At 37.8% G+C, this 27,765-nt stretch overlaps 1 protein-coding gene across 1 annotated transcript in view; it reads left to right on the top strand.

Moving 5' to 3' along the window:
• The window catches only part of Gbe1 (1,4-alpha-glucan branching enzyme 1), a 247,403-nt gene that overhangs the window by 193,832 nt on the left and 25,806 nt on the right, over positions 1–27,765 (top strand). The window contains exons 13-14 of the mRNA XM_041678667.1: positions 25,276–25,460; positions 27,033–27,163. Coding sequence (XP_041534601.1) covers positions 25,276–25,460; positions 27,033–27,163 — 316 coding nt within the window. The remainder of the gene's footprint in view (positions 1–25,275; positions 25,461–27,032; positions 27,164–27,765) is intronic.

Genomic DNA, 27,765 nt, shown 5'->3' with positions numbered 1-27,765 from the left:
AACAAAATTGTTAAAAATAGACATAGCTAAAATAATTGGAAGACAGTCTTTCAAGTTTTGGCCTGTTTTGTGAAATCAGTGCAAGACAGCTTTCTGACTTTTCTGCTCACCTTCTCTATCCCTACCACCATTTCCCTGCACTGTGCTAGTACCCGAGGTCCAAAGATAATGCCTCCTCAGTCTCCCTCTTGCCTCTGCCATGATCATCTGCCAGGACCTCACCACCTTTGGACAGCTGTAGCCACTGTCATGATCATCTGCCAGGACCTCATCACATATGGACAGCTGTTCTCCGACATTTATAAACTCAGGAGATCACATATAGTCTGTTCCTCAGGGTAAAAGACAGAGAGGGACATTGGTGACCCACTTATTGGTGGTAATTCCTCCAAAGAAGATTTAGAGGTCAAAGATACTGAAAGCAATTAATCATTGGCATGTGTGTGATCATTCACTATCATTTATAGGAAGCCAGCCTCACAAAAGAGGTATATAAAAGATATTTCAAAGTTGACATGGAATCATTCGAAGCAACGTGAAAAGCAGAGACGAGAAAGTATAAAACCTTCGATGACTTTCTTGACTTCTGTGTTGTGTGTGTATATGTGAAAACAAATTCTCATAGCAGGCTTTCTTTCCTAGATTACTGTGAAAATAATGTAACACTTCTTATAAGTTCATTTAAATACTTTTTTAGAAATAGAAAAATGTTAAGAAATTTGACATTTTCATGGGATAAAACCAGACTCACTGAACATAGCGGACAATGAGGACTACTGAGAACTCAAGAACAATGCCAATGGGTTTTTGTTCCTACTGCACATACTGGCTTTGTGGGAGCCTAGGCAGTTTGGATGCTCACCTTACTAGACCTGGATGGAGGTGGGTGGTCCTTGGACTTCCCAGAGGGCAGGGAACCCTGATTGCTCTTTGGGCTGACCAGGGAGGGGGACTTGATTCGGGGAGGGGGAGGGAAATGGGAGGCGGTGGCAGGGAGGAGGCAGAAATCTTTAATAAATAAAGAAATAAAGAAATAAAGAAAAATAAATTTGACATTTTCTTTGGATCTGTCAGCTGCCATCATAACTAGATGTGGGCTGTCATTCACATAACACCAGGGCTTGAGACAAATAGGACTGATGTAGTAGGAAAGGTCGCTCATTAGTTCCCGGCCATCTTGCTACTTAGACTGTCCCAACCACCCAGAATCAAAATAACCACTCAGAAACTATATTAATTAAATCATTGCTTCACTCATTAGCTCTAGCTTCTCATTGGCTAACTCTTACATCTTAATTTAACCCGTCTCCATTAATCTGTGCATCACCACGAGGGAGTGGCCTACCAGTAAACTTTCAGCACATCTATTGACAGTGGCGGCTCCATGGATTCTCTCTCTACCTTCCTTCTCCCAGCATTTAGTTCAGTTTTCCTAGTCTACCTAAGTTCTGTATTGCAATTTGTCCAAAGCAGTTTCTTTATTCATTAATGGTAATCACAACACACAAAGGGGACTCCCGCATCAGACTAATACTGTGAGCTCTTCCTTTTACAGTGATTAACTTTGAGTGAAGATATTTTTTTAAAATGCCATATAAGTTTTCTAAAAGTATAGTGCCTTGTTTTTTGTTTGTTTTATTTTGTTTGTTTGTTGAGACAGGTTTCCTTGCATAGTCCTGGTTGTCAGGGAATTTACTGTATATCAGGGTAGCCTTAAACTTAGAGATCTGCCTTCTTATTTTTCTCAAGTGCTGTGATTAAAGACTTGGGGCACCACCAAACAGCTGAGTCAAGTCCTTTAAATGTCACTTCAGAGAATGCCCTTTGTTTGATAATGTTTAAATGATCTCTTCCCCATTGATCTGGAGAAGTTAGATAATGGTGGTAGCTCAGCACCACAAAGCCAAGATGGTTTAGGTAACTACTGCAGTAGGGATTACCTATCAGACTGGAATATACAAAGCAAGAATCAGAGTTTTATTCTGAGAAGCAATAAAGGGATGGAATAAACTGTATTTGTATCATAGCTATCATTTGAAACAGAAACACATGCATTTCTTCACCTTTCATAGACATAGATACTATAGAAGAGCTTATCAAATCAATAAAAATAGACCAACTCAGCTGAAGCAAAAACCAAACAAACAAAAAGACCTCTTTTAAAACAGTTAAAAGATTCTGCAAGGCCCTGAGTATGCATGGGAAGGGCACTGGACAGATTCATAGACATAGAAAGAGATTACTGTGGTTTTCAGCTGGTGTTTAATAAATATATGATAAAAAGTGTTAGTTGGGAAGGTAGCTAAAAGATTGTTTAAAAAGATCGTGTCAGCCCTTTTGCAGAAGTAAATTTTAATGAGAAAATTATGGAGATGCAGTTTGGATTTGATGATGATAACTTGAATGTGGAAAGAAAGAACACTGAACCTACTAGGAAGGCTAAAGAAGGAGGAAAGAGCAATAATGGGATCAGTGGAGATAGGGGAACAGAAATAGAGCTTTTTGAGTTTTAAGGAATCATGCATGAATCAATCAGCCTTGATTCTCGTTTGAGAACTTTTTGAGCCAAAAGTATCATGAATCTGTCAGCCTTGATATTTGTTTGAAAATGTAACTAACAGCAATCAAGTTTTAGGCCTAAGCAACCACTAAATGGCAGTACCACTTACTTGCATGGAAAAGGGGTTAGGGTGTCAGCTTATCATGAAAGTAAGGACTCAATTTTAGACACAGAACCATCAAGACACATTTAGCAATAAATGGCAACTAGTCGAGTTTAGAAATTACCAGGGTCAAGAAATGTAATTTATAAAACCTAAACTTGTAACTAACAAGAGCTAGATCCATGATAATCGTGAGACCAGCTCCAGGAACTGAGAACCATCAACCAAGAAATGTACAGAGCAAGACCCAGAGGAGTCCGGTGTGTAAACATAAGGAGGCCAGCAGTGGAAACAGGAGTTTGGGGAGAAGGAAGAAAAGGCACTGGAACTGTAGTGTCACGAGTGCCAAAGGTCAGATTTCAAAAGAGGAAACAGGACAGCTTGTTTTTCCTCGGTGAACAAGGCCAAAGTGATTCTAAGAGTTAGGGAGCAAAGAAATACACTGGAGTGGGCATTAAATGGAAAGTCAGCAGTTTTGAAATAGTTTCTAGGAAAGGTAAAATAAGGTGATATAGTGAATTGGGAATCAAGGAGGCTTCTTACCTTATGGGAGGTAAAGACATTTTTGTTCCATAAGGCTCTCTTAGAAGGCATTTTTTTTTTAAATGACAGAGTAACATAGAATTTTTAAAAAGTGGGTAAAAGTAACAGTGTACCCAGGTACATATGCAAGCATTAGTAAGTGTATATAGGTAGTACTTAACCTGCAGCAAAGAAGAAGAGGGGTGAATGAGGTACAGATAGTTATAAGGGGAATTTCATGGAGGGAAGTTCACATTACTAGCTCAGGGACATATCATTAAGGTTTTAAAGAAGAAAAGAAAGATGGTTGAGAAAGGAAAAAAGGCTTGAAAGACATCTCTAAAATTTCAACTAGCAGAGGACCAAGGGGGATGTGTAGGTAATGCCCACTCACTTGGTGTCTAATTGAAACAGCACATAGAATCAGCCTTTGGTTATGTTCCTTTCCCCTTAGAAGACTTCAATTGATCGGAGGTTAGCACCTGTCAGAAGGAAGGGTTTCTGTGAGGAGAAGGGAACCTGGGGCAGACTAGAGAACACAAACACTTTGAGTACCACTATATGTCCAAGCCAGTGGGTGGTGTTTTGGCATTTTCTAGTAACCAAGGCATCATGGAATAGGCAGTTCCTGGGCATCATTGAGAAGCTTTGTATAATACACCTTCATTGGCATATAACTTTAATCACCAGCTTTCCATTATCCTTATATTTCTCTCTAAAACATTTGTATGTTCATATAGATGAAGAATATATTAAATAAATTTATAGACTAAAATAATGTCGACAGAGCTGTTTTGTTTATAATGTGGGTCATTGGCTATGTGTCCCTATGTTTCTTGTTTAGGAATTTCATTTTCATGATGTTCTTCTTTTCCCTGTAATGAGTGATTCCTGTGGAGAAAGAGGCACAATTACAAACTGGCAATTTTCTCTCTCAGCAGTATTATGAAATTTCCATTACTAAATTTGAAGGATTTTCTCCATATGATTATATTGTATTTTGACATTTGAAAATTCCGTGGGACATTTTTTAATGAATATGTTACACTCTCCCATAAGCCACAGGGAAAGTAGATGAGTTTTGTCCTAAGTGTCAGGCTGAATTTATTGATGGCTGCCTTAAACATCAGTATAAAATATGTGATCTTACTTCAGATCTTCCATCTGTGATTGTTTAGTGTCAAACTTGTAAATTCTTCTTTCTTTCTGATAGAAGGGAATACAATAAAAATTTAAATGTCTCCCTGCTAAGTGCTGGAATTGAAGCAGTTACAGGAAGAGAAAATACACTCTCTTGAACAGTAGGAGTGCTAATTTCTGGCATTTTCTCTTAGCTTGTTGAGGCAAAATTACTAAACGTAACATGACTCCTATAAGTCTATAAAACTGAACTGTGAAAAATGGTGAAATTCTCAGTGTGAGCAGTTGCAAATGACTTGAAGCTCCATTAAAATGCTCAAAAGACACAAATAGTGCATATTCTAAGTAGCAGAGACCTAAAGGAAATAGGCTGGATTTGGTTCACAGCACACCAATAACCCACTTCAGTGGGCATTTAATGAGAACCTACCATAATTGTTGTACTGCTAAGATTGAAGTAGTGGAGCTTGAAGCCACATCTGAGGTCCATGCATGAGGCCCTTGCATTTCAGACTTTACAAATCACGCCAAGTGAATGTCCTTTGTGGAGAAGCTGCACAAGAACATAGAAACATGAAGGTTGCTCCAGAGAGGAGAGACCTGCTTGTGGAATTTCTTCCTCCTCCTTCTCAGTTCTGGAAAGTCTCTACCTGCCAGGTACCCATTCCAAATAAAATTTCATTTCTAACTCCTTGATTACCTGAATACCAGCATTAGAGAAAGTTTACCTTAACCTATTAGAAAAGTGTGACCTATCTATATTTTCTTAACCTCATCCCTAAAGACAGAAATAATATACATCAAACACTTGACCAGTATGAAAATGTTTAATCCAGACATTGAGAGAGGACATTCTACTTCTCGGTCCCTAGCCTCAGGAACAGTTTCTTACTCTTTTACTTGTCCCTAGAGAAACCCTGTCAGAGGAGTGAGGATATTATTAGTATTGGCTCAGTAGTTTATTCTCAATGCAGAAATTTGTTAGAAACAAAATTGCTTTTCTGTACAAAACGTGCTAAGCAATGTATTATTATTCCTTGTGTGCTATAGATTTAAAAGCGAAACCTACTGTGTTGAATATTTGTCTCTGTCCTTGAAAAAGGATATCATCTTATCAGCATTTAGATTTCAGGAAGGGAAAGTCCCAAACACAGGAAAGTCTCATGGGCCAGCTTTATCTCCCCTCCTCAAAGTGAGATCAGTACATACAGGAATTAAATCTGGAGGTGGTATAACACATGTCCTGAGCTAACATAGTAGTAAAATAGGTGTGGATCTTAGTGCAAGTACAAATGGATTAAAAAAGCATATTTACTTCTCAAATTAAGTCTGTATTGTTTTCCTTTGGAATGGTTATTTCATCTTGAGAAGTAGAGAAATCCTATACCTTATTCTATAGATGCTCAGGCACATGCATTCCCCTGACATATAGGACACATTATAGATTCACCGATTTTATGTTTAATGCAGAAGCTAATTGTACTAGATATGTGTAGTGGTAGCTGTGGGCTGTGTTCCTGCAGCACGGTTCCCAGCCGCCTGGCTAGCTTATGCCCCAAAATAACAAGACACAAACTGTATTCATTTAAACACTGCTTGGCCCATTTCTATTAATGTGTGTAGCACCACAAGGTGGTGACTTACCAGGAAGATTGTAGCCTACGTCCATCTTGGATTCGAGCTTCATCGCATCTGTTCTGGAGAGGAGCGGCAAGGCGTCTGCCTAACTTCCCTGCTTCCCAGCATTCTGTTCTGTTTACTCTACCCACCTATGTTCTAACCTATCAGGCCAAGCAGTTTCTTTATTAATTAACCAATGAAATCAACAGATTGATATATGACACTCCCACATCAGGTATGCCCCCTAAATGGGTACCCTCTCCTCAAATCCCTAGATTAAGAGAATACACATGATACCATTGCATCTCCCTCTCAGTTATTGAGTTTGAAAAGTAGAGACTTTGTTAGCTGTTTGTCATTATATCAAAATACAGTGGCAGTTAATTAAATTGTAAAGTTTTATTTTGTCTCCTAGGTTTAGATGTTTGGTTCATTATCATTGGGGTCCATTTCTTTGGTTTGTACATTGAAAGCTCCATAGCAAAATAAAGCTAGTCACCTCCATCATAGGATTTAATAGTATTGAGGCCAAGTCCCCAGTCTTCACCAAGAGCATCCACTCAAGTACCTAGGGATGGCTCAGCACTGTCCAACTTTTAAAAAGTCTGTTATCTCCCAAAAGAAAAGTTCTGGGGCCCAAGTAATTGATAATAGGACCTTCATTGTGCAAACAATGTCAAGGGCATGGTGTATTTTATTGCTAAGGAGAAATGTCATCTTAGAATAACTATAAAGCCTTGCTGCCTAATCATGAACTTCAGGATCCTATAGATCTACTAAATGCAGGGATTTTTTAGGGTCTTTATGTATGCCTTCCTCTTCTGAAGGTTGGTAGATTAAGGACTTTACAAGGAAGGCCCGCTTGTCCATCCTGCTGCCCAGTTCCCAGCCGCCCAGCTAGCTTAGCCCTGAAATAACCACACAGAAAACTGTATTCATTAAGTCACTGCTTGGCCCATTAGCTCTAGCATCTTTTTGGCTAATGCTTACATCTTAATAACCTATTTCTATTAATCTGTGTATCACCACATGGCAGTAAAATTCCCAGCGTCTGTCTCCAGGCAGTTCTATGGCATCTCTCTGGCTCTTCCCTTCTTTCTCCCAGCATTTAGTTCTGTGTTCCTGCTTACCTAAGTTCTGTCCTATCAACAGACCAAGGCAGTTTATTTATTCATTAAGCAAAAAAAAGCAACACACAGACAGAAGGAGCTCCCACATCAAAGGACAAGTGAAAATGCTACCCTAAGAGTTGAGACTAAAGATAAATCAGTGCATAGAATGAACATCACTAGCTTGACCCCCCAGATCTGTGTTGTGACTTCAGTCATACTTGATATAACACTAATAACCCACCTCAGTAAAACCTCATCTCCTTGGTAGAATAAGTCCTCTGCTTCCACCAGTTCAGATGATCCCATTGGGTGGTTTTCTGTGTGCCGGCTGTGCATTTACTCTCTCAGTGTTAATCTCTATTTTTTTTTGTTTTTGCTCAAGATTTCTTAGTACTTTCTATGAATGTCTAGAAATTTCAAGAGAAACAAATCACACAGATCTCCTTCTGAAGAGAATTGATTAAGGCACCTAACTTTTAACTGAAAACTGGATGCCTGACTCTTAGTGTTACTCAGGCAGGTTGTAACGATCCACAGGCTTCTAAGTGTGACTGATGACTTGTGTCCAGTGCTGCTGGGCAGTTTGTCTGTCATCTCATAGAATGCAATGATGAGTGTCCTGGACATAGATACTATGTTCTGCAAGCCTTCCTACTGAGTAAGTTGCCAACAGCAAACAAGAAATTTCAAAGGAGAGTTTCTCTGCGTCTGAGATCCTAGATAGTTATATCACTGTCTCTTTTTCCCAACCTTCGATTCTAAGAAAGAAAAGCAAGTAAAAGAGAGCTACATTACTTCTCCTGGGAAGACTAGAGAAGGATTACCTGGGGTCTCTGGGAAATATAATAATTTTTTGTTTTCATTTCTAACAAAGTGAGAAAAAAAATTCTCTTTGTGAAAGTGTTTTTCAATAAAGTTTGAGACAATAAAAATTATTTGGGTCTCAATTTGGCAATATCTTAACACACTACTCTAAAAAATACTAATAATTTCCTAAGCACTTTATATTTTTGTGAGTAAGGCATTGTGCTAAGTATTTTATGTATACTATTCCATTTAAAATCCTGTAATATTCCTGAGAACCAGGTCTAATTACCATCATCAAACATGTAGGGAAACAAAAAACTCAGTGGGTCTCAGATTTGTATAGGAGCTAGAAATCTAACTTGACACTGTCAACCTGCACAGCACAGAGGCTAGCATTGAAATAGTGTCTAAAAGAGATGATACATGTCACAGTGCTGTTGGTGGACCTCTACCTGTCGAAATCCATTCAGAGAAGACTAGTAGATCACATTTCATTTTGTGTGGTATTATCTACAACAAATGAAGGGAGAAAGCAATGCATTTTCAAGGTATGAAACAATGATGCAAATTGCTTATGTATCCAAGAGCCCATTTTCAGGAGAGAAGACAAAGTGAGATGTCCTGTTGATAAATGCCACTGTTAAGATTTCCTCAGAGGACAAAGGGTGTAGCTCAGTAGCAGAGCACTTTTTTTATTATATGTGACTTTGGATTTGATTTTCAGGATCACAAAAACAGACAGGATCTACAAAGAGCACTGTCAGTCGTCCAAGAAAGAGCCCAGCTAATATCCTTGGGGGGAAAATGGTAGGCCACCACAGAAGGCTTTCTACAGAAGGAGTTGATTTTAAGATGTCGTTTCTGTGGTTCCCAGTGAAATTTTTGCACTAACCATAGGGGAAGTGGCTATACAGAGCTAAGTAAGCAAAGAGTGCCCATTACCTTAAAATGTGATAAGAAACTTTAACTTAAACATAAAAGCTAGCACATTGGGTTTTATGGGAAGGTTGTATAATAGGAAGGCATACACAGATCAGCTGTAGATAAGTTCCTTGTTTAAAACTGTAAGATGAATTAAAAAGAGCAGTCATCTCAATCCTGGAAGCACTGCAAGATATTTTGCCATCAGAATTGTCTTTAAATGCTTTAATGGTCTAATTGTTGACCCATGTAAGAGGGAGATTTATATGTTAATGCTATCTAAGGTAGCTAATGCAAGAAGAAAGATTGCATTTCTTAAGGTACTTTAATTACACGTTTATATCTGCAATAATAAAGTGTTGGAATACTGCTGTCTATGCATGCAAGGATTGTGCTTCTGAGCATAGAAAGAATGTCAGAGAAGATCTTTGAGTGTTCAGATTTTATTTCATAACTTGAAAGCAGCCCTGGTATTTAACATATTCAGTTGTACTCTCCAGTGTAAGTTTGTGGTTACCTAGGTAAAGCATAGATTACACAGGAGCTGTCACAAAAGCTGTTTTGTGGCTTGTTTGTGAAATTTTCCAATAGGCGTGTGTGTCTCAATACCTGAGCCACAGCTTGTAGTACTGTTTCAGGAGGCCTTTAAGAGACCCTTAGGAGATAGGGCCTTACTGGGGCAAGTGGGCTTCTGGGGAATGGGCCTAAACTCCTTTTGTTCTTGGAAATGTACTAGCTACCCCCAGCTCCCAGTACTACAGATAGCAGCTGCTCCTGCCACAGTCATAGCCTCTGTGATATTCGGAACCAGAGTAAATCCTTGCTCCCCTGAGCTGTTTCTAGTTGGTATTTTGTTAGGTTGTTGAGAAAAATAATCTTGTTGTCTTTAACTTGAATTGTAAAATGTGTTGTATTTTAAAGGATTCAATATTAGAGCAAAATTACAACTTGTTTGTCTTGAATAGAAACTTTTTTTATATAAATCAAGTTGCTTAAGGTAAATTGTACCCATAGTACCATAAATAACAAATGCAGAGGTGAAATAATTGTAAGTGTTTTAAAAGTATTAGCAGCACTATTATAATGCGTATAATATAATTATTGTCTGTCCTTCAAAATGCATTTAGCAGACTATATCTGCAGTTAACTTAAAAGCTTATATTCACCATCTTAAAATATGAGTCCACTTCCAGTTTTCATAGAAGAAATTGTTTTTTGCTCAGACAAGCAACCCATGAATAACTTTTCAAGCTTATTTGTGCATCAGTACCTAACAGATCCTTTAAAAGCACTTTTAATAAAGGGAACTGCAGTGCTCGGTGGGTAAAGTGCTTACACACGAGCCTGACAAAGTGAACTCCATTCAGAGAGCCCACAGTAGACAGAGAGCCCAGCGACTGACAGTTGTTCTGCACACGAGTGTGGTGGGACACTCATTCCTGCATTCACATACACAGAGACATTAATAATAAAATTCAATTTAAAAATGTAAGTTTGGTGTTTAAACTTTATAAACCTATTTAAATTTACTGTCGTTCATAGGAACTAATTAATCTTTTTGTGTGACCACGTTGAAATAAAAAGATGACAAAATGAAGTTTAAGAACTTAAAAAAAAATTTTTCAAAGCATTTTCATGGTTTGTACAAAGATCTTTAAAAGTTATGTGAGTCGTAATTTAAAATTTAAAACTGTCGATAAATCCGGACTAGCTGAACATAGCGGACAATGAGGAATACTGAGAATTCAAGAACAATTGCAGTGGGTTTTTGATCCTACTGCACGTACTGGCTTTGTGGGAGCCTAGGCAGTTTGGATGCTCACCTTACGAGACCTGGATAGAGGTGGGCAGTCCTTGGGCTTCCCACAGGTCAGGGAACCCTGATTGCTCTTCGAGCAGATGAGGGGGGGGACTTGATCGGGGGAGGGGGAGGGAAATGGGAAGCGGTTGTGGGGACGAGGCAGAAATCCTTAATAAATAAATAAATTTAAAAAAAATAAAATAAAACTGTCTTTGAAAGACACACCGGTGGTTTCTTGGGAAATCGGCACACTATTACCTGTGTGTAGTAATATGGGGCGGCAGGGCTGCGTTCCCCACACCCGGCCGCCCACATGGCTAGCTTATGCCCCAAAATAATTACACAGACACTGTATTCTTTTAAGCACTGCTTGGCCCTTTAGCTCTAGCACTTACAGGTTAACTCTCACATCCCGATCAACCCATCTCTAATAATCTGTGAGAACCGGTCTTACCGGGAAGATTCTAGCCTAGTCCATCCTGGGTTGGAGCTTCATGCCTTGAGCGGGGCATCGCATCTCTCCCAGGCGTCTGCTCCAGAGAGGAGAGCTGTCGAGTCTGAGCTCATTTCCTCTTCCTCCCAGTGTCCTGTTCTGTTTACTCCTCCCACCTATCCTCTAACCAATAAAATGGGCCAGGGCAGTGCCTTTATTAGCCAATGACCTTCCTCCATCACCTGTGTGAGCTTTCCTCCCGCTGCATGGTTCAGCTTTAAGGATGGTTGCTCCAGGCAACAAAGCAATGGATAACTTGGTTTCTTCTAATATATTATCTATGGCTTAATAAAAATATCACTTCCCCTCTGTCATGTAAGAGATAATTTACTGTAATAAACTTCACAATTTATATTTTTGTCTTTTTTCTTTTCTTATTATATAGAATTGATACACATTTAACATTTAAGGATGAGCTGGTTTTATGCCTTGATGGAGGAAGGTCATTGGTTAATTAAATAAAGAAGCTGCTTGCCCTGATAGGTTAGAACATAGGTGGGTGGAGTAAACAGAACAGAATGCTGGGAGGAAGAAGAAGTGAGCTCAGAGACACCATGCTCCCCTCTCCAGGGCAGACGCGATAGCTCTGCTCTCTGAGAGCATGCAATGAAGCCGCCAGGTCAGACTTGCTGAATCTTTCCCGGTAAGACCGGTGCTACACAGTTTATTAGAAATAGGTTGATCAGGATATCAGAATTAGCCAGTAAGGGCTAGAGCTAATGGGCCAAGCAGTGTTTAAATGAATACAGTTTCCGTGTAATTATTTCGGGTAAAGCTAGCCTTATGGGAGCTGGGGCGGGATGAAATGCAGCCCCGCAGCTCTTACAACAATGCCTAACTATAGACTGTAATATTATGACATAGTAGACAAATTTAATGATTACCTACTGAAAAAAAATTCTCATTCATTCTAGGAACATCTTAAAGACTAAGTTACTAACTTTTTAGAGGCATACTATTTAATAAATCAATAGTTTTCGGGAAGCTTCTGACATAAAAGAGTCAGTCTCCCTGCTTTCCCACATCCCCATATGTATGTGTCCTTTCTCTCCCTCAGTAGGCAGAGTTTCTCTGTGTCTCAGCAACTGTTCCCAAATAACTATTCAGAGAGTAATTGTTAATTATAAACATTCAGCCAATAGTACAGGCTGGTTACTAGCTAACTCTTACATTTTAAATTAACCCTTATTTCCTATCTGTCCTTTGCCAAGTGGTAAGTTCATTATGAATCTCTCTATGTCTCATTTGTGATTTCTCCAACTCTGTCCTTCTTCCCAGCATTGTCTCTGCAAAGAAAGTCCTACCTAGCTATCGACCAATCAGCCTTTTGTTAAGAATGAGAGCAACACAGTTTCACAGTATGCAGAAGGATAATCCCATAGCATCCCTCCTATGTTCAGGTTCTTCTACTTTAAAAGGTCAAATAAATGCTAACAAGAAACATAAGAATAGTTGAATCTGTTCTTATGTTTGCAAAGTTAGAAAGTCACCATTTTGGTTGCTAACAGTCCAGGTATTCACTGACCCAGATTTCCTGGGAGCCACTGCAGAAAGCTGCATGTGGCATTCCCTGTATATACTTTCTGAAGATATATAAGCAGTGACCCTTCTTGTAAATGCTAAAGAATGTGCACCTAATTTTAGCAGTCTGAATATCTTCATGGTTTCCTAAACATACCATAATGATTCAATTTCCGTGGAAGTGGCAGTATCCCACTTGAATATAGTATTTTATTCTTAGGGGGAGTGTAATCCTTTCAGACTGCCAGAACATATAAATATATGTACTATATACATAATAGTAACATTTCATGGAGTGGAAGGAATGAGCTAAAAACGTTTGGAAAGACACACCGGTTTGAGTGATAAGCAACGGGCATGCAATGTATAAAAAGTTTCAAACCACTGCATTGCTTGTATTTATCTTTCTGTCCTCATCTCAAAGATTGCCTGTTAGATTCTGTGCCCAAAAGAGTGCTGCAAGAATAATTGTTTCAGCTTTCTAGCTTCATGTGTATGTTTCTTCTTTTAGGATAGAGGTAAGAATTTTTCTGGTCCGCCCATTCCATGTACATAAAAGAATTATTAGATTATTATTATTCTCATATTCTTCCTTATACTGGTGTTTGTTTTCAGTTTCTGTGTTGTTGTTGTAATAATCATCCTGGCACTGAGAAATTCATACAGCATAGAGACAGAGATGGTTTGCTTATGATACTGTAGGCTGTAAATACCAGGTCAGAGGAGCTGTGTCTGAGAGAACCTTTCTGGAGAAGATTCAGTTGTCAACAGTGGAAGGCCAAGAGAGAATGTATGGCTAAGAGTGACCAAACTCTTTATGTAAGAAACCCGCATATATGATGGCATATATAATACCATTACCTACCTAGATCACCTCTGGAAGTCCTTCTTCCCAACTTTGAGGAGAACATTCCAAGTCCATGACCTTGGTGGTGTGGGTGGGGGAAGGAGGGTTATTCAGGATGTCTTTCAAATATTAATATAAGGTCTTATTCTGTTGAGAATATTTCCAAAGTAACTAAAAGTTAAAAGATACAATAATTTTTATTTTGAAAGTTAAAAACAAGTTTTCAGTCACAATCAGTCTACTTCCAATTTAACTATTTTATTCTGTTTTCTTTTTTCTTTTTCCCTTGTCAATATAAGCTACTGCGAAGTAAATGAGACCCAGGGTTGCCTGAGGAAACATAATATCAAAAGGCAAACACTGAAGATAAAGAATTTAAGTTCTAATTTAAAAGGGGTGAATATGTCTGTTGCATAGCATATAGAATTCTGTGGTGGCTCTTTTCTTGCCTTTGCCACAATGTTTTATAGTGTGAACCATTTTCTTTCAATTTGATGGCAAGTGATGCTGAAGCTGTTTTTGTTTTAAATGCATAATTTAATGAAACAAAAATACATTCACTCAGTGTCGTTAGAGTATGTAGTGTGAACAGTAGACTAGAACTGATGGTTTTCAATCTAAGTTTGATATTCATTAGTTTTAATTATTAAGAAAATTATAAAGAATAACAGAAATTAATCTTAGAAACGCTCAAAGATATTAAAATCTTGCTTGAAAATGCATACTTTCCTGATCTCTAGAGTTTGTTAATATCGTATCTGTTTCCTCTCCAATTTATTCATCTCTATCATGTAGTTAAAGGGACTGAAGCCACATTCCTGTCTTCTGTTCACCTCTTGAACCTTTTAAGGATTCCTTCTGTCTTCCTATATGTGGGGCATTCTACTTTCTAAAGTTATACTGCTTGCAGTTCTCTATACCATGTCCATGAATCCCCTGCCTAGTTGACTGGGTATTACACCTCATCTTTTATCTTTTACTTTGTCTATTAACCATGGCTTCCTAGTCTTGTTCACCTTGTTTTCTTGTTACTCTTATATTACTCCTGTTTCATTAGAATCTTTGGCCTTTTTTATTGCTTCCATCCTTTACCATTTTTCGAAAATTCACTTATTTTATACTTTGATCATTTCTTTAAAAAAGTTTCCAGATCAATATTTCAAAATCTAAACTTTAGTTTGATGGGGTCCAACCATGACTGGTCATTTGTTTCAGGGTTGGAGTGTGTGGATTAGAAATGTCAGTCAGGTAGAATAGAGATGCAAAAGAAATACAGAGGCATAGGATAGAGTTGGGTTGTCAGTCTAGTGAATACTGAATTCACTTGCATTTATTTTCTATATGGTTAGATACCCCAGTCCAAAATGGGGGAAAGAAGGCAAAGGACTGCTTTAACATGAAGCAAAGAACAAACAGAGCAATTGTTTCTTCAATACCTGAAAAACTAAGCAACTATACCCCAAGTTAAGTATTCTGTTTAGGCAGGACATGCAGAGACCACACCTTAAGTCAAACATCCTTTAGGCAGCCACTCCTTGGGTCACACCTTCTGTTATATCCATGAGGGAGCAGGAATAGGCCTGACATTCTTGACTTTTGGTCAAGGTAGAGCAAATCCACCTCTGTGGGCACTCTTAATAACCAAAATACCTAGTAACCACCCCCGAGGACAAGATATCTTGTTGGTAGTCACATCAACATACAGATGATGGAGCTCATGCATGCAGTGAGGGCTCTTGCAGCTGTGTCATAGATGATGCAACCATACTGCATGTGGGTCACACAGGGTCCTTTAAGATTCCCAGGGCCATTAGGCACTTCTGCCTGAGGGCTTGTCTGCACACGCATGGCCCTGCAACCCGGAAGTGTCAGCCATGTTGTGTGGCTGAATCATTACATTACTAATTACAGTGTTCAGTGGGTGATGAGTTTGGTGTAACTCTGTGCTTTAAATTCTTCAGTCCATTACAGTGACAATGTCACTAAAAAGCACATAGCCCGAAGCTAGGCATTTAAAGTTATACTGAGTCTGAATATTCTGATCTTTCATATATATATACTACTAATTTTCCAAAGAGTATTATATTTGATTTTTCCTTTTTCAAATTTTGTAGGCATTTTCCTTTAAGTTGGGACTATACAAATTTAATATTAGAAATTTGTTAAACAGCATAAAGTGGCCCAATAGAACTGTTAGTAAAACAAGATGTTTTCTTGTGTCTTGTTGCTTTTCTGTTGATGTGATTAAAACACTATTTCCAAAGTCAGTTGCAAAATGAAGGATTTATTTGGGACTTATGGTTCCAGAAGTTTAGGCTTTGTCATGGGTGTGTGGAGCTAGTCTGAAGCAGTAAGAGAAACTAAGGGCTCACATCTTGAACAGTAAGCAGGAAATAGAGAGGACATTGGGAATAGCCTGAATCTTTTGAAGCCTCAGAACCTGTGCTCTGTGATAAACCCCTAATCCTGCCCAAGAAGCTACCAATACAGACCAAGTATTCAAATCCCTGAAGTTATGGGGAACATCCCATCCAAATACACCACATTTAGTCTTCCTACCCTGAATGCCAACTTTTCACATAAGGCTTCTGTTTTAATGGATCTCAGAAGAAATAGTAAGGTAAGTATGTATATATTACTTAATAATAGTCTAGAATGTCTGCCAAATTATGAATATTTAGATATTCATGAGTCTTGACATCTGTCATTTGGAATGCTAAAAGTTTCTTTTTACCCTCAAATAGCTGACACATTTAATGATCCTTTGTAAAGTTTTGAAAAGTTTGGAGGAAACTTTGATAAAATGTTCACCTTTTTATCTTTTTACAAATGCAGTCATATTTCAATCTCGGAAGTACTCAGAACGCTACTGTAATATGCTACAAATCCGGAGGTTTATTGCTTCTTTTTAGTTCAATTAATTAATCTTTTTGGTATTTCCTTACTCTTTAAGTCTGCTATTACATTATGAATATATTTCTATGTGTTGTTTAAATTTTAACATTCATTTTACATAAAATAAATGTTAGTTATTAATATCAAGTTTGATCCATGATTTTATCATACTTCAGTTCAAATTTCCCATTCCATAATCAGAATCGTGAAAGTGTATTTATATGTGTATCATAGCAGTTATGTGATCATTTCAGTTACACAAACTCACATGAATGTAATTCATATTAGAGGCTACCAAATGCAAAAGTGAAGTACAGCCCTACCTATATAATCAGGTTTAAATTTGAAGACATTTGTGTACACAGGGGAGAAAGAAGAGGAACAAGGTTCTCTTTGGAAGATTCTCAATTCCACTTACTCATCATTAGACAAAACTTGGTGTGAGGCTAGGAAAAATTTCTTTGTAGAGAAAGTTATTTTTCCAACTAGAAAAGGAAAAATAAATTTTCTATCAGAAGAACACCTGTATCTCAGTTGTAGGAGACAATATCTAATCTGGCTGTTGGTGAATAAAATTTCAGACAGTATAATTGGAAATTGCCAGTAAACATACTGGGAAGAGACACTGAAGCCGGATTTGTGGGCCATGATTAGGTACATACCCGTCATCTTGTCTATTGGGTGCTGGTCCTATGTACTAGGAATAAAGAAGAAATGACAACAACAAGTTCTCAGTTATTCAAGTAAAAATCACTAGCACAATTTAAGTAACTAGCTAGCTTTTGGCAAAGCTAAAACCAGCACAAATACAGTTGATGTTTGATTTTAACTGTTGTTCTTTATGAAAATACATTGGTGAAGATGTTGTGGTTTATCCAAGTGGAGAAGAGTATTTGTTTCCATTCATGCTGTGTTCACCTCTCAGGAAGATTTATGTTTGATGCTTTCAGTGCAATTACCTTGAGAATGTTAAGTTTGTTGCTGTGATTTTCAGTCTCACGTTATAATAGCCTTCAGACCTGGTTGATACACCAATTCATGAAGTCATATTTTGTTAAAATAAAATCTCAAAGGACTTCTGTAAAGGGCAATATCTGAAGTAAGGGCCTTTCATTAGGGGGAGAAGTGTCACATTGTTCACAGTTGCCCTGTTGTTTGGAACTTTCTTCTTACTTCTTTTGGCATTTCCAACCTCAAATGAAGCAAGAGCTGATACATAAACTAGCTTCTGTCAGCCATGGGACCTTGTAAATATCAATGAAAGGCAAACTGATGCCAGTTTATTGCTTATGTTAGGATCAGGTAGTAAAGTCTGTAATAGGAACACTGACTACAAATGAGAGGCCATGGAAGAGGGAAGCTAGCAAGCTTCAGCATGAAAAATCCTGAGATGCTTAGAGAAGCATTCTTCCACCTTGAAGTGATATCAAGATTCAGTTAAACAAGTGTTGGCTCATAGAGAAATGTTTTCTTTCCAGCCTTCCCCACCAACTCTGTTTTTGTATGGCACTGCATAGCATTACAAGGTTAATTGGGTAGGGGAGTTATTAATCTCCTTCTATGCTGGTGTGATCACAGAGATGCGATGGTGACTTGGTGGTAGGATATCATCCTTATGGGCACAATGTGATACTCTTTCAATCCCTTGTGCTAACGCTGAAGTGGTAATATAGCCACAAAACAGGCAGTCGTCTCCCATCTCCGAGTGTGTGTATGAGAATGTGTGTTATCTTTCAACCAGCCAATTTTGTCTTGTTTTTATGATTCCCCATTTCCTGGATCCTATCTCACCTAATAGATGGAGTCTTTCAGGAGAACTCCTTCTTCCTGGAGACCATGAGAGAAGCTGGCCTAAGGCATCTTGTACTTAACTGCAAACATTCAGAATTCGGGAAGTTTCATAGTGACCTCTTGCTTCCTTCCCCGTTGTTTGTCTTTGCATGGCTTATTGTCTCCCAGTCATCTTACACCATGCAATATAAAATATGTTTAAAACATGTCAGAGAATCCCTTTCCAATTGCTGCCAATCTTTATATTAAAAAGTGTAAGTGATTCTTAAAGCAATCTGTTTGCATAAAAATATTACCCAATTAATTTTCATTTGCTGTGTTCATTGTTTAATCTTTGGTTTTATTATATTTCTGTTGAGCTCGAGTTTTTTTAATGCACCCAAAACACCATGAAGAAGGAGTTTAAATAGCCGCATGAGCACCCCAAACCCTGTCTTGTGTAGATACACCATTGTAAGTAGAACGCTGGCTACTGAGAAGCAAGTTGTGGTGATTTACTCACTGTCCCCGTCCTGAGACTGCAGATGTGCTTTTGTTTATACACACTCCTTTTGTTGCTTCCTGGTATTCTTTTTATATATTTTATAAAATCCAACTCTGCAATAATTAACTGTTGTAGACATTTTTTATATGAGTCTCTGTACCTCAAATGGAGTACTCTAAAAGGTCAATTGACAATTGCTGTTCAAAGTAGTCTCCTAAAGGAAGCAGGCACAATCCACTTTAAAGAAATTTATCATAAATTGAATAAATCATTGAATGTGCATTCCATACTTTCTATCCCATTAGATAGTAGAGATAATAGATCTAAATACGGAGGGTCTGCCCCCTGTCTGACAGGAAAAAGTCAAACTATGGCATTATACTATTTAAGTAATTGTTCGGTAAAGCCAAAACAAACAAAAAGGCGAATGGCAGTGAAAGCAAAAGGGAAGCACTGAAGCCTTGGGCAGGGTTTTGATAAAGACAAGCTGGACTTCAGGTACAGCTCAGTAAAAGGGTACTTGTGTGTACGCCTATGTGTACGAAGTGCTAGGTACAATCCCCACCCAGCACCACAAACCAGAGCAAATAGAAGTTTTTGGAGACTAACCAGCTGTAACGTAGAATATTAACAGCAACAATAGTATAACATGCAAAACACAAAGGAAGCACAAGTCAGTAATAAATATGCTTTATTAAAATTCACATTATTTACAGCTCTTGTTCCCTATCTTTCCTAACACTTGCACAGTCATAGAGACTTTATATTCATATTGTTTGAAACAAGAACTGGGGCTGAATACAAGGGATAGAACACAGACATCAAATCTGAATGCTAGCCTGGATGCTTTATGCTTGAATGGCTTTGGAAAGTAACATTAATTACTTTTCTGAAATATTTGAAAATGGGAATGATTTCTGTATTGAATAATCTTTGTTAGATTTCAGGTAACTGCTGTTGTAGCACATAGGTATGTAGGAAGAACTTAGGATATTACAATTGCTTGTAATATTTTAATATTATTAAAATTATTAAATTTTTAATATTGTAATAATTTTAACTACCATACATTTCATGTAATAGAATTGTTTTCCATTTGGTAAATAAAGGTATTAAAAATTATATAATACAAAAAAAATAAAAAAATTATATAATACTCTTCACTATTAATAGTTCTGTGTTTAGCATTTCAACAACTACTTGTTTGTAAGTGTGTCAGCATGTCTATGTTCATTCTGCTGCATCTGTACATAGTATTATCTCATTTTGTACTTATGGGCAGGCACTGATGGTAAGGTTTTCTCTATTGGTTAGCTCATTTTCATTTGACAACCTTCAGACCCAGGCACTTAACCTGAGCTTTGTCTCCTGGCATGTACCTCACTCATGGCTTTGAGCAAACCCGAAAATAGTTTAAATTAAAAATGGTCTTCCAAATGGCTACAGCTCATTTAACAATCCTTTTCATTCTTCTTATGCATAATTGGTCTGAAGAAGACAGTAAGAACTGGGACAGAGAAACAGAATGCCTTGCTACCATACGCCTGGCATCCATCACTGCATCACTGGGCCTTGACACCTCCACTAGCATCAAAGTCATGGAGATTAGTTGCTACTCTGCCCTTATATAGTGCAAGAGGGTAAACATCACCATGCCTTGTACTTAAGAAGATGAAGAACTAGAATTTTTTATCTGTTATGCAGTTAGTTTTTATATTTTCGTAACGTTCTTGAGAACACTAAACAGTGTGTACTAGTCTTTTTTAAAAAAAATTCCAATGTGTAAAATAGAGAGCATGTGAACATGAATGCATGGCCATCATTGGGAATGGTCTTCTCTGTCAGGTACTTATTTAAATTCTCCCTGTCAGTATATCTCGGAATAAAGAAAATAGAAAGCTTAGCACAGGTATTTTCTTGATTCACTTGTCAGTAATTTAGATGTATTCTCAGATATATCAAGGTCCGTTCCATTCATCCATGTCTTCATGTTACTAAATTACTCTCATACATGACATTAGTTCCACTTGTATGGCCACTGTACTTACATGGCTGACATCTTTTCCTCTGGGATGTCCTTCTTCCCTGCATTCAGCCCTCCATTTCCCCCTTGCTCTGGCTTTCTTTCTGAAACTCTGGCTGTTGCATTTCTATCCCAGGTGTTTGTCTTCTCTACAAGAAACCGAGTTTCTCAGTTTCTGCCTTATTATATCCAAGTCCACCACTGGGATACATGTATCCTTCCAAGCCCATTGACAGTACATCACAGAAGTCTGTTACCTTATGTTTTCCCAGGCCATTCCTGGACCTGGTACACAGAGATGTGGGCCCCTTCATAACAAAAGTAATTTTCTACAATTTTTGTGATTACTTCTCAAGACTGACTGCCTTCCTTTGCTTGTATAAGTTGAGTGTTAGAATAGTCTTACTCTACCTCTCAATGCTACCGAGAGTCTTTCCATCTAACCCTGGTTGAGGGCATGGGAATCTGGTATTCTTCCATTCTTCTCCACTCTTTTTGTTATGATAGCTCACACTGATCTTTTTTGTCTCTTTGATACTCTCCTGTGTCTTTTCTCCCCCTTTAGATTATAGGTTCTATAAGAAAGGGGTGATACTTGAACATGCTACATATGCTTATAAGCAGTATTAAAAATGTAGTCATCTATTAAAATTGTGCACATGACCAGTATAAAATGAAAATGAACCTTTAGATGTAGGCAGCACACACAACAGTGCACATCTGTGTCAGAAAGGGAGCTTAGTGACTGCAAGTCTAGTTTTTCTAAAACGGAAACTGTCAGATCCCGATTTGGAAAATTATTTTATCCTGTGTTCTTTGCTTTGTTAAGAACACACTCATCACAGATATAAAATATAAAGTGATTTAAAACAGAGCACGTCTTTAAAAGCTAGTTTTCAGTACAGTTAAGCATAGAATTGGAAGGGCTTCTTTTTTTCCTCTTTCTTTAGGACTGTGCATTATATACAAAAACTTAGGAACAACACAGACTTGTATAACATCCACAGCACAGAGACCATGGTAGACTTTAATTAATTCCTAGGTAAAATTAGTATGCATTGCAGTTCAGAGAACAAAATACACAAGCCTGCTAATCAAAATGTTCAGCTAACAGAGCTGGAGCTTTTTGTTAGTTATATTGTCTTGAATTTCATCACTCTACCAGCTGGCTTCTTGTCAATTTATAGCTTGGACCTTTACATCAAACAGAAAAAAAAATTAATTACAGAGAAAGGACTCCCAATAGGAATTTTGCGCTTAGAGGTTTTTCACAATTAACTAGACATGAATGGGAAAGTGTACAGAGGAAATAGAAAGGAAGTGAAAGAACTTTGTAGAATTTACTAGAGTCGTTAACCGTAACAGCCGTACTCACCTGCTTCCTGGTGTTCTAAAGTTGTTTGGCCAAATATGTCAGCCTTCTCTTTTCTGAAAGCACTCAATTTGACTACCCTGTTGAACTCAGGGAATCATGCATGGCATGAACGGTGAGGTTTCTTACAAGTTTTCCCAAGTGAGAGCCCAACGATTGTTCTCATCCCATCATTTTGAATTTGGTAGCATTCTGTATGTTGCACTACTGATCATTATCATAACTTAATGAGCCTCAAGATGCTTTGTTGGTGAGTGCCTGGTTACTTGGAATGCCTATCTGGACTCAGAAGTAGGGTTCTCAAGTGTCCTTGTCATTGCCTCAGGGTCCCAGGGGAATTTCCAATGTGACTTTTCTTAGCCTCTTATCTGTTGGATAAACCAGCCAGCAGTTTTAAAAAACTGCTTCTCAGGCCGGGCGATGGTGGCGCACGCCTTTAATCCCAGCACTCGGGAGGCAGAGGCAGGCGGATCTCTGGGAGTTCGAGGCCAGCCTGGTCTATAAGAGCTAGTTCCGGGACGGGCACCAAAGCTACAGAGAAACCCTGTCTCGATAAACCAGGAAAAAAAAAAAACTGCTTCTCTTCATAATTTCTTTTTTTAGTTTCTTAGAAATTCTTCCTTGTGATCCATTTTCCTAATTCTAAAAGATTCAAATAGAGTATGTCTTTCTCAAATACATTAAAGGCTAAGATGCCTAGCAAGTATAAAGCAAACCTTTCCACTTAAGAAACATATATAAAGGAATACATATAGGGTATGTTCCATGGGATACCAGAGAGTCATCTGGAACCTGATGAGCCCAGGTTTTGAGTACCTATCAAATTAATCAAAGTGCATAAACAAATGATGTGGAATGCATACATAGTATTTATATGTGATGTAGAATAGCATTTTCCATTTTGTTAACTTTAAATGCTTATTCAGACTGAGTTGTTCCCAGTCCACAGAGTTGTCTATTCTAAAAGAAATTCCATCTTCTTGGACATGGCAAAAATACATTTAGGTTTCTGATCATTTTTAATATACAGCAGCCCTTAGTTATCAGCTCATTTTGGTGGTCATATTTCACTGTACTGTCTTGAGTACTACCATATTTCCTAAATAATTTGTAGACCACAACTGAGAAGAACATTTTTTAACTTTTTGTAATGGTAGTATTTTTCTTCATTAGGTGTGTGAGCCGAGAGCTCCTAACAGGCTTTTTGCAGGGTTCACGGCTCAGCCTGAGAATGGCTAGCTGCTATTGCAAGGTCACCTTCAGAGTCTTCACGTGATTTACTTCCATTCATTTTGCACTTGTGTTTATGGCTTTGAACCAAGAAATGAAATTTGATGTTGGGTTTGCCTACATTAAACTTAATTTGCCGCAGGTCAGCTCATTTACAACTGTGATAGCATGAACACCCACTCTGTAGAATGTTTTCTGTCTGTAGCCACTGGTCCAGTTTTTCTACTTTTGTTGTGATTGTTGTTGTTACAGCTTTCTAGTCCTTCTGATTTAAAAAGACGCCTCTGTAGGGAAGAATTTTTAAAAGGCTTCTGTGAATCTAATAATAGAGATCAATATGTAATGATTTAATAAGAGTTTTACCATATCATGACATTCTATTTTCCTATTAGAAATTTGGTTTCATGTTCTGTATTAAATATATATATATATATATACCTATTAGTTTGTATTTTAAGTAATTGAATTTATATTTGATAACATATTAAATAAAAATTACAATGAATACAAAAATCTCATTTGGGTTTTGACACTAAATATTTGTCCAGAATTTAGTTTAAATAACCCAATGGGTCCAATGTGGGCATCACATGTATTCCTAGATATGGGGCCATTCCCTAGAGCTTAAGGCCACACCTTTAAAGAAAAACAGGTTCTTCCTCCCAGGATACCAACGCCTTTCCTTACCTCCGCTAGAGAGTAAAGGCTCATGAATGCATCTTTCTCCATGCTAGTTCAATTGTTTCATCTTGCATGGATTTCAACTTCGAGTGTAATAGTCTAGTCATGTCCACACTAGAGTGATTCTCTCCAGTTCTTCCTGACCTCTGACTGTTCCGATTTTTCTGTTCCCTCTTCTGAGATGGTCCTTGAGCCTTGGTGGAAGGTGTGGTATACATGCCCATTTGTGGCTGAGTTCTCCACTTCCGTTTACTCTTTCTGAAGGAAGATTCTCAGTGTAGCATAAAGGGGCCCCTTGCTTCTTACAATCAGTGTAGGTTCACAGAGGCAGAAACCTGTCTCTCCTCTCAAGTACTATGTACACATCAAAAGAAATATTTTCATTTAGAGCAAAATATTAGAATTTAGTGAACTGCTTGCAGATAGTTTAGTTTTTATGAAATTTTTGTTATTATGACTCTAGACCTGAAATGTCAAATGAAAATTGCACAAGTTTACTATGTAATGCGATTCCGCGGTAGATAATTTTGAATGAATTTAAATGAATTCCCAGCCAAGTGTCTCACTTGTACACACTTGCTCATGACCAAATTATAGATCTATGTCTAAAGTAACTAGGAAGCCTTAGAAAGGAATACAGACAATTAATAATACCAGTGATAGCTTAGGTAGACACAGGACATTTGTAACATGTGTGCCTGTGGTAGTGTGCTAGGAAAATCCTTATATTTTAATCAGCTGAAGCTGGACCACGGAACTTCAGAGATGAAACGTAATATTTTCCATTTTGTTTTGCTCTGTTTAACTTTGATGGTGGTGGTGATATGGTTGTGGTATGGTGTGTATGTGTGTGATGCATGTGATCATATGTCTGTTTGTGCCTATGTGTACACAAATGAGGGCAGAAAGAGAGAATCAAGTGTCTTCCTCTCTCACCCTCTTCCTTGCTGCCTTGAGTCATGGACTGTCATCCAAGCAATAGCACTCCAACTTGGCCACACTGGCTGGATACTGTGCTATAATTATCTGCCTATATTCACCAAGTAATGCCAGGGTCATAACATATGCAGCCATGCTTGGCTTTTTGTGTAGATGTGAGAGATTTGAACTCATATCCTCACGATTGCACAGCAAGCACTCTTAGTCCCTTAGTACTTCTCCCCAGGCCTGTTACTTTCTGTTTGTAAAGAAGACACCTACATTGTCCACAAGATGCCGCTCTAGTAAATTAGACACTAAATTGATTTTAAATAACTTTGAAAATATGTAATTATGGATTTCTCTTAGTAAGAAATGCTACTATTTCTACCTGATTTTTACATTTTCAAACCTTTCTGTTTGTTTGAATACAGGTAATGAATTTGGCCATCCTGAGTGGTTAGACTTCCCAAGGAAAGGGAATAATGAGAGTTACCATTACGCCAGAAGGCAGTTTCATTTAACTGATGACGACCTTCTTCGCTATAAGTTCCTAAATAACTTTGACAGAGATATGAATAGATTGGAGGAAAGATGTGGTTGGCTTTCAGCTCCGCAGGTAAGCTCTTTACTCTGAATGTGATGTTTTAGTCACCAGTGCTGGGCATGCCTAGAATGGCAAGCGGTTGAAATCTGCATGCAGACCTTCTGAGCAGCACTTCATTATTCAGTGTGTAGTGCCCTGTAATGTACGGGAGTTGTCAAAACATGTCACAGGAGTCTCTCCAATAGATAATGAAAATGGTAAGCATCCTGCCCTGCGTAGCTTCCTAGTTAGTTTGGTTGTTGTTGTTGTTTAAATTTAATAATTTTCATTTCAATTGGTTAAAAATAAATGGCAGACACTCTGCATGAAACCCATTTTGGAAATTGCTGCAGCAACATCTTAATTGTTTTGACTGGTTTTCCTTTGTGTAAATAATTATGCTGTCTTAAAAAAAAAAACCGACTTTGACAACACCTAGATTTTTTTATTCCTGTTTCCCCTTCTTAACTGGTCTCTAGCTTGTCATTCCAATAGATGCCATTTATACCTGCGTGCTGTGTTGTATTTTGCATGAGTATGAACTCTCTTTGGAATTAAAGTCTCAGTTTTCAATATGTTTGAGAAAATGTAATTAACAGGTGCAAATTTTATACAAGCTTTTATTTTCCTCTTGCAAAAATTAGCATATAGTATGTGTTAGTTATAATCCATTTACTTTCTATTGATACTGTTTGAAATTGCTGTTGATGTGTTTTTACCTTAGTGTCTATGGTTTGCTTGTTTAGAGATTGAACAAAGGTATTTGTATATTCAGTAAGACTGGTTCCCTGATATGCAGCCCTGCTCATGTTTATTAGAGATGCCATTTCCAGAAGAAAGAGCAAAATGATGCTCCTTTTTCAGGAGGAACAAAGTTGAATACCAAAAGGCACACTGTTTACTCTGCAGCTGTAGTTCTCCCTGCTAAATTACCAGGAGAGATGCTGCTGATAAACATGGCAATAAATCTCCAACACTAGAGTTGGGGCAAAGGGGAGCCGAAGATGCAAAGGCTCTCAAAGCCAGCTGTAAACAGAAATCAGGGAGAGTGCAGATGTAATGTATTTTTAGACCTTTTCATATTATTAAGAAATATCCCTGGCATATTGCAGTGGACTTTGGGTTGCTTTTGAGTCTCTGCAGAGTTATGTAAAAATGTATGATTTTTAGACTAACTATAATTTTGAAGCTGGATATAACCTTATAGTAAATTTGAAAAATAATTTTATTTGTGTTACCTCATTAATCTGGGTACTAAAGCAGAGTCTTAGGAAAATATACTTAAGCCTAATATACACAAATGCTATATGCTGGAAATGCCATGTTTTGTTTGTTTGGATCGGTTTGGCTTTTACTTCAGACTTATCCACAACATTAATCCTCTAGGTGTGCTCTCACGGTGGAACAGTGGTGTTCTTATAGTCTTTTAAACTGTTTTTTGATATTATTTGGCAAAATTGTAACATGCAAAAGTATAGAGATCAGTGATTTCATTTTGAAATAATAATGAACAACACATATTAAGAACAAAATGAGCCTCTTGGAGATGGTTTCCTTGCAGCAGCATCTCAGAGTGATTTTAATGTAATGTGTTTATCCTTGCAGGCCTACGTGAGCGAAAAACATGAAGGGAATAAGACCATCACCTTTGAGAGAGCAGGACTCCTCTTTATTTTTAACTTCCACCCGAGCAAGAGCTACACCGACTACCGAGTTGGGACGGCACTGCCGGGGAAATATCCTTTTCTCGCTACCAAATATGGCTGTTTAAATTCAATATGTCATAGTATAAGTACATTTTAAAAATGCTAACATGGATCTCATTCAGTTTCCTCCTGAAAAGTAAGGGACTTGAGGTAGCTAACATTGCTCATCTTATTTGTACTGAATTATTTATGAACTTTGCTTCATCTCTGAAAACTACAATTCTGGATATTTTTGAAAGTGGTATTTTGTTCTAATAAGCAATTAATCCACACTTCGTTTTTCTACATAAAATCTTTCATAGTTGCCTCTACCCCTCATCGTTGACTGGTGAGAAGGTGTATATAACTCAACAGTCCTCCTTTCTCTATCTCTTCTTAAATTTAGGACATGGCTCACTTTTGTTTATCAGAATTGACAGGGAAATAGGTGGGGCAGGAATGGGTTGAGCAAGAGAAAGAGCAAGGAGAGTGTTTCTGATGTTTGCTACTTATGCCTACAGATTTCTTGGCTTCTGATTTAGTCCTTTCTTGTGTATCTTGGCTTTGCTGCCCGACCCTTACTGGAGTATATATGTATAAAACCCAAGTATTCTGTAAGAAATAAGGTAACAAGTGGGAGAGAAGCAAATGTC

Source organism: Microtus oregoni, unplaced genomic scaffold (assembly GCF_018167655.1).
Source record: "Microtus oregoni isolate MIOR12 unplaced genomic scaffold, Mior012 000030F_ref0000283, whole genome shotgun sequence".
In the NCBI taxonomy this organism is placed as follows: domain Eukaryota; kingdom Metazoa; phylum Chordata; class Mammalia; order Rodentia; family Cricetidae; genus Microtus; species Microtus oregoni.
The sequence above is the reverse complement of the archived record's forward strand: the minus strand, read 5'-3'. Positions and strand labels throughout refer to the sequence as shown.